This window comes from Morone saxatilis, unplaced genomic scaffold (genome assembly GCF_004916995.1).
Source record: "Morone saxatilis isolate NCDOM2014 unplaced genomic scaffold, NCSU_SB_2.0 Contig17, whole genome shotgun sequence".
Classification (NCBI taxonomy): Eukaryota; Metazoa; Chordata; class Actinopteri; family Moronidae; genus Morone; species Morone saxatilis.
The window spans coordinates 18,805,632-18,813,837 of NW_023339729.1; the positions used below are offsets into that span (position 1 = coordinate 18,805,632).

At 41.9% G+C, this 8,206-nt stretch overlaps 1 protein-coding gene across 1 annotated transcript in view; it reads right to left on the bottom strand.

The window, feature by feature from the left end:
- lef1 (lymphoid enhancer-binding factor 1) overlaps positions 1 to 8,206 on the bottom strand; it is a 40,623-nt gene that overhangs the window by 28,938 nt on the left and 3,479 nt on the right. Inside the window, exon 3 of the mRNA XM_035660507.1 lies at positions 7,557 to 7,684. Coding sequence (XP_035516400.1) covers positions 7,557 to 7,684 — 128 coding nt within the window. The remainder of the gene's footprint in view (positions 1 to 7,556; positions 7,685 to 8,206) is intronic.

Genomic DNA, 8,206 nt, shown 5'->3' on the forward strand with positions numbered 1-8,206 from the left:
CCAAAACACCCCCACCTCCCTCCCTGCCTCTCTCCAGCGCTCACGAGCGGCAGCCAAGACTCTCCATCTAGTAGGAGGCAGGAGGCTTTGAAGAGATCAAAGCCAAGGCCGGGAGCAGTTGCGCGCCCTGGGAATACGGGAGAGAGGCTTTCTGCTCCTCAGCCCTATTTTCTAGCGTCATGTTGGATTGCAGCTGTATTGCATTTCGCCAGTTTTCTTAATGCTCTTGGTTTTGACTTTGACATCAGTGATCCCCCTCGGTTTCTTCAAAAACAAGGGGGGAGGAGAAAAAAGAAAGTGACTGAGGAAAAAAGAGAGAGAGACGAGAGAAGCGCGAGAAGAGAGGAGAGAGGCGAGAGGAGGAGAGACGAGAGAGGAGAGAGAGACGACGCAGAAGAGAGAGAGAGGAGACGCCAAAAGAGTCCCCGCCCCCCGGGGCCTCCTCCCGCGCGTAAAAAGATCTACAGACTGATTTTTATTTTCACAACTCCATAATTGGCCAGTTCAAAGGAGAGGAGGGGAGAATGTAGCATTTGTTTTCAATTCTGCAGCCGATATGAAAGGAGCGACAAACTTTTATGGGTTTCCCAAAAATTAAAGACAGGCTTTTTTCACAGTCAAAGAACAGGGTGTTTTTTATGGCGAAGACCACACAAAATGAACTGATAGCAGAGCCCTCCTCTTTGTCCTCCCACAGAAAGCTCGACGGCGCAGCGTGCACGTGCAAGTCTCCCTCAAAAATACGCGTCTAGTGTATGTGTTGGAAATTGTCAGACGAAGGGAAAGCGGTTTGATGTTTAGCGCAAAAACACAAAAGGAGGCATGAAGAAAGAGCGCAAGCTATATCCATCTATTCATTTAACAGCTTGGCTAATAAAGCCTGGTGGCGAGAAGGCACCCTTTGTACTGTAACTATGCAGGCCCTATACCAACCTCACTACACTGGGGACCATTAATATTTCAGCGCTGTCAGATACACATTGCATGTGAGCCTCTTTAGCACTCACACCCACAGCAGAAAGAAATAATGAGCTTCTGAAAAATATGAAACAGCACAGAGAAGGAGGGAGGGCGAGAGCGCGCCAGAGACTGACCAACTTCATACAACAGAGCAGCTATTGATCATAGCTCTATTTCTTAGCTGGACAAAGTGAGGGCTGTTTGAGCTTCTCTGAAGTCTGGACACAGCCGGCAGGATTTACACCCATGTTTCACTCCTGTGGTCCTATTGTTCCCTTTTGCGACAGTTTACTAGCTGGAACACTGCTCGCCTCTATATAGACCTACAAGCTGTCAGGATGAAGTCAATAAAGCTATTCATGTTTTTACTCATTTTATATCAGTTAACAGTGAGGTACTGTGATCAACTTTGAGGAACTACTGTCAAGCTTCAATCATGACTTAATGACTGAACCGGGTCAATTAAAGGGAAACTTGTGCTGCAGGGGCAAAGAGATAACAAACGCAGACTTTAAAACTAGTTTTGTAGCTTTTGATTTGGAAATATATTTAATTACCCAGCCAAGTTCCTAAACTCCAACAAAAACATCTTCCCCCAATATCCCATTTAACTACGCACAGTCATAACGTCGCCAACAGTTACGACAGTTGCACAATAAATTGACAAAAACACTCCGTACGCCGCCCTACAGTCTCCATTTCTGATCCACCCTTACAGGAAGTCCACACCCAGACCATTCAAACAGAACTGGGGATAAGGGACAACCTTGGCGAGGCCCTCCGTTGACCCCTGGAGATCAGAAGCAGGCTGCTGGTGAAGAGTGAAGTCCTCTGAGCAGGTGTTGTGGGCTCGAGTAGCGATCTGTCCATGGAAGCCTGACTGGCTGGCTCCAGGCAGCACAGCTTGATTGGTTAAGCTTCCTCCAATTCAGTGGGAGGATGGGGAGCGAAGAAAGTGTCATCATCTATGAGTGCTTCGCTTTGAGCAGTAACACATGCTCAAAAAAAAACATCAACTGGGTTAAGTGTGTGCCTGCACGTCATGCTCACAAACCATGACCGCCTCGATTGCTTTTCTCAGACACATAAAAACGCACAATATCAGCACTTTGAATACTTAATGATTTTAACTTCCTCTTTCATCTGTGTCACTCATTCTCAACAGTAACACAAATAAGGCAGAGGTTTCTAATTATATCTACTGCTTGCTTTGTTTTTGAATTCTTTGTGTAATTACACTGCCTTAAAATTGCCATGCTAGTTTTAATGTGAATTGATAAAACGCAAATAAAAATGTTATTGTTTTAATGTCCGTTTAAAAGTATAAACACAAACACACAACTATCTTTTTACACTCTCGCCATCAAGAAAAATAAAATCAACCAGAAACTTCCCGGCCCTGGTAGACAATTGCTCTGCTGTGCTCCATTTAACAAGATAAAACACACTGATAAGGTGATTGCAACCACATGGCGTCATTAGCGGCGTGCATATGGAATAAATGTGTCAACCAGCATCACCGTAGAGCGGAGGACGGAGAGAAACCTTGGCGTTAATGGTGCTGTTTATAAAACACCACGACCCGGCGGCACTACAAAGAGTCTGAGACGCCAAGTGTTTCTTCTGTGTGAGGTCCCTGGTGCTGTCCTTCATGTGTACACACATATTTCACTGTTTGATAGCGCTGCGAAGCAGATGACATCAATGTCAGCGTGACTCTTTGATGTGTGCTGCCTGACTTAAGAAAATGACTGATACAGCATAAAATTCTATTTCTGTCTTTTGACAGTTACTATATATTCTGTATTTATTTTTAGACTACAATATACAGAGACAGTCCTCTACTAAAGACTACTTAAAGAAAACAAGCTGACAGTGAAGTGATCATATGAGTCCAGTTACTTAAAGGCAAAATACTACATTTAGCTGTAGTAAACTTCACAGCATGTCCACCCTATAGTGAGACTTTAAAAAACTACACAAGGTGCCATAGGCTGCCATCTAGAACATTATGTGTGGACATGGAAGGCTGCTGGTAAATGTAGTGTTCTCTTTAACAGGGATCTTCCACGGTAGTGCTGGGGGCATGAGCTCAGGACACACATGGCACTGAGGGACACCAGAGCGGTCCTACCAAATCCCGTTAGGTAAGCCTGGGTTAGTGATTCCACGCTGCGAGACACTGGCTAGCAGATCCGTCACGTTCCCACTACATCAAAGGAAAGTACAGCGCTGCACCCCCTCCACACCCCCTCTTTCTCGCCATGAGGATCTGCAATTGAGGGTCCAAAGGGAAAAAAAAAAAAAAAAAAAAAAAAAGAGGCCACGCCGCCAAAAAATGAAGACACAAAACAAAGACCAAAAAAAACACAACCACGAGCAAAGAGAGGAAGCTCACTTTACTCTCAACACACACACAAGAGACCAACACACACAAACAAGCGGCAACATAATACCCACACACAAAAACACAAACACCAAAAAGCAATAATAAAAAATCTGCGATTCTATCCGTTCCTCTCCTCAAGCTGTTGCACAGACCATGAGACTGTTCTGACACAGCTGGAGATCACCAACACATCTTCACAGTCAGGTGAAAAACCATGTACTGTATCTCTGTACGATCAACATTTCAAAACTACAAACACACACTGTCTTTATCTTGTCACCCATGCATTTTTGAGTTTATTTAAAAGGATTTACGTAAATAAGTTTTTGTGATTTTAACAAAAGGGAAATGTGCATGTGACAATGGCAACATGACCTGAGAATAGATTTAAGGCCATTTGCATGCCTGTTGATCTTTATTTAGAAGCTGTCATTTTTTATTTCTCACTTGAGTTCCCTCAAAGCAGCAAACTCCTGCTCCCAAACATCAAATTTGGAGTGATGACATCCTAACTGCTTCAAAAGACAATACTTCTCAACCATTATAATCACTGCCATTATGGGGAATTCTGATAATTCAGACCAGAAACCGTAATAGCATGTTTCATTTGTCACTATAAATGACATCACAGAAGCCAGAGAAATCACAATCCTTTCCCCTTCTTCATAATAATCTGTCCTAGTTTTACACACCAGAGGCCAAAGCTTATAATAAACAAGTATAAATATAAGAGTAAATGTCTCTTCACATTATCTCATGCATCGGAAAGACACACTGATCTGATCAGAACGGAGAAGACATCAAACTAGAAGACACACGGCAAGATTTCTTCTGGAGAATTTTGATTTCTCAATGATATATACTGTATACTGTATGCTTGACTGGGTTTTTAACATGTTCCCATATGCATATCAGAGACACTGTTGTTGTGGCAGTGAGGTGAGATGACAGAAAAACCTAATTTCTAAAAGTTACATGAATCCTATAAATAAATGATTTAATCTTACATCAGACTATAACCGAAATAAAGTATACATATACATACACACATACACACATACATACACTTCATATATACCAGCCAATTTCCTGCATTAACCTAATTCCTCTGAATATCCTCCTTTTTTGTGTGTGCATATAAAAATAGACAACACGATGAATAATATTAACTCAAAATGGGCAAGTATGACGATCACTATAAATCATATACAGCTACACCAGCTCCAAGCATCTTGTGCAATTAAAACAATGTCCTTTTTGCTGCTCCAAGATCCACATCACATGATGGTGAACTTCCAACTCGCCACACTTTCTGGACAGGATGCCCTGCAGACTCCACATCCTAAAACAGCTATAGGTTTACATAAACATCAGGGTATTCATAACACACCAGTGGCTCTTTGAAGTGGTCAGCGTTGTTTTAAATCCACATTTATATGCAACTGAACACCATTAGGCATCTTGACACCGAAATCTCAAGTCTTGTGGCGGAGGCGACTTATCAAGCTAGAAGCCCTAAAATCTGCTGACAATCAGCTACTCCCAACAGCTCCATCATGACTGGACGGCATGTGCAGGAATGTCATGGTCAATGGAAATCAATCTAAACTACTGGGATTGGGGGCGGCAGTGGGGCTGGGGATGGAAGAGAATGAAAGAGAGAATGTGCCTTTGATCTCAGTGAAAACCGATCCCAGGCCTGCAGATACTGTGGCTGCGGTGGCCAGCAGCAGAGGCAGCGAGCTGACATCAGTGAGAAAGCCAGAGGACTCGTGTTCCGTGATCCTTCCACCAAGCCTTGGCTCTTTTTATTGGATAAGTGAGAGAAACGTATATAAAATGACTACCGTTTTATTGAAGACAGGGCGAGGGGAGGGGGGGGATTGGGTGGAAAAAAATAAGCAGCCATGGTAAATGAAATGAAAGCGAGGCTTTAAAAGTTTTGGCAGCAAGTGCCTGGCCTAATTCATCTGCAGTGAGGGGTAATTTCCTCTCATACAGTCAGCTGGTCTCCATACAGACCTTTGAGTTTTTCACTGTGTACGATGGAGTAATTGATAAAATTGACCAGAAAACAAGCCATAAAAAGAGAATTTGGAAAGCATCACATCCCACATTTCATACACCATTCTATTAGTAAGCTGAAGAGGGCGAATCATGAGGTAATCAGGATCACGTTTTCTCCACAATGTCACATACTTTCACCCTGCGCAACTTTGGCAGAGGGGGAAGCAATGCAATTTTAACATCATTCCGCGATCGAGTTGCGTGTGAATGAGGTTCCTTTGCACACAGCATGTGGCATCTGCCCCCGACAATCACATCTGCCTCCGAAAGTCGATTCTTATAATAACACAGAACTCACATTTCACAACTTTACCCTGATGAAACCGACTCGTACGCACTGAAGAAGCACAAACAACCCAGAGCCTTCGGTTCCTCTGCACCATGTGTGAGCGTTTCCTGTATAGGAGGCACCAAACGCCAGACTGAAGCTGGTTGTCTTCCCAAGTGTGATACAGAGACGTGGACAAAACAGGATTAGAGTGGACAGCTGCTGATGTGCCCTGCATTTTATGTCTGTCTTGAGAGGAGAAATTTGCAAACGGGACAGACACAGGAAGCCGCCAGTGAGAGACCTGCAGCTGGCCTGAAATTAATACCGTTACAGGGACGATATCTACAACAACACACGCCACCCCTGGACGGCACCATAAACTCCTCTGCAGGGCAGCCTCAGAGACATGATGTTGCCTTTTAGGCCTCCTCTGTCATGCTGGGCTAATTAGAGGGCTTACTTGGGTCATGTAGACATGCATCACTTGGGATTTTAACAAGATGAGAAATACTGTATATCTCATGTTAATCTTCTGGAAAGTATGGCAGGCATTTGGTTACCAAGTATCACATTATGGTTGTCAAGGGGAAGGGAGTAAGCAATGCTGGTCTCACAAACATACAGCACATTTAACATTGCAAACATTGGTAGGGAATATTTTCTGGTTTTTAAGTTTTAAGTATTATCATATGAAGTGAAGTTTGTTAGTTTGAAAGTCAAGAAATGTGGTCTGGCACCTGCAATGATCTTTAATGAAACAAATCTGTCATTACTTTTAATCCACAGTCTAAGTTGTTGGTCAATAACTTTTTTTACAGGGATCGTTCCCTCATTTAACCTTGATATTCCAAACTAAATGTCTTGGTATGATTAGTAAATATTAAATGTTTATTTGACAATAAAATACACTGCATGTATTTTGACCCAATGTACTATTTTTATCTAAGAGACCATGAGAACAGTCCTATACTGATCTTTTATTTAACCTCATGTAGGGTTGCAACTATGGACTTCCTTATTAGTCTAATCTCATTATTTTTTTATTTTTTTATTGGTCTCTTAATGTTCCAAAAATAACACTGACATATAACAAGTTACCGCAGCTTGAAACAATATTTAAAATGTTCTTATTTTGTCAAACCAGCAGTATAAATATATAGCGAAATACACATAAATGCTCACATTTGAGAAGCTCAACAACATCAAACATTTGAGAGTTTTACTTTATTAGAAACAAACAAAATCAACTATCATAATTAGGGCCAGAAATGGGTGCGCATTTTACAGTACCTAATAATTTGCATGGCAATACTTTGTAAGTAATAAGTATTGCAATCCTTTGAACATACTTTTTATTGATTTCTAATTACATTATCAAGGACCTCTAATTGAATCACTGATTAATAATATCATAAGTAAGAGCTTTTAAAAGTGAGACAGCGTATCAGGTACAGCAACAGGTTTCTTTCTTCTTCCTCAGTCTACATGTTACATAAATTGTATTACTATGACAGAGTTTACAAACAACTTTTGTCATCTCGCTTCACTTCGTGTTGAAACTGTGAAATCTGAAACAAAGTAGAACTTGGGTTTAACCTGACCAGGTGCCACCTGATCTATCATCATCCTCCATGTTAGTTTTTGCTTTCAATCCCACAAGTGCATGTTAATAAACAAAGCAAAGCATCACTTAACCAACTTTTAATAGAATTAAAAAATATATGTATAATGTATGTCCGTGTTTTGACATACATTCTCAGGCTCAAGTTCAGTGTTACACCAACAGCATTTCATGACATGCCACAATGTCATACGAGTTAAACTGATAAACTGACTTGTAGAATAAAAGAAAAAGAAGTTGGTACTGACCGTTCTGGGCATGGGCGGCGAGAGGGAGCCATTGTTCATGTAGGAGGAGTCGTTCATGTTGCTCATCATGATGTAACCTGGGTAGCCCGTGTACGGATGCCCTTTACTGTACATGTCTTGAAGTTTTCCTGATAAAAAAAAGGGGTTCAAAGCAACAATTTACTGTGTGTTGGCAAAAAGCTCACATGAGGCAATTTTTACATTTATCAACATGAAAACTCTAAATTTCTCACTACACTAAGACTTTGAAAACACAAACAAATCTTACAAATGACACATTCTGAATGTGCTTCAGCTAATAAAATCAGGCGAAAATAATTAGAAAGCTTAACACAAAGTTCGCCTCCCTGTTTTGATGCTGTAATGATATCACTGCCGATCGCTTTAACCCATGCCCTATTTTGCCTCGGCCTTTTGTTTGTGCCCTTTCTTCCTGTCTTGGAGAGGAGGGTCGTATTATGCAGAGGAACAATGGAGCCCCTCTGTGCCAATTAGCACCAATTAGAAGAACATACAGACTGTGTCAAAACAGGAGACGCCCCAACTGTTCCTCTATGCCTTTGACCTGAGAGGGGAAGCTTTATGCAAGAGGCCTCAATACAGCGCCACTCAACTGCACGCTGTGTAATAAGGCCGGGGGGGGGGGGGGG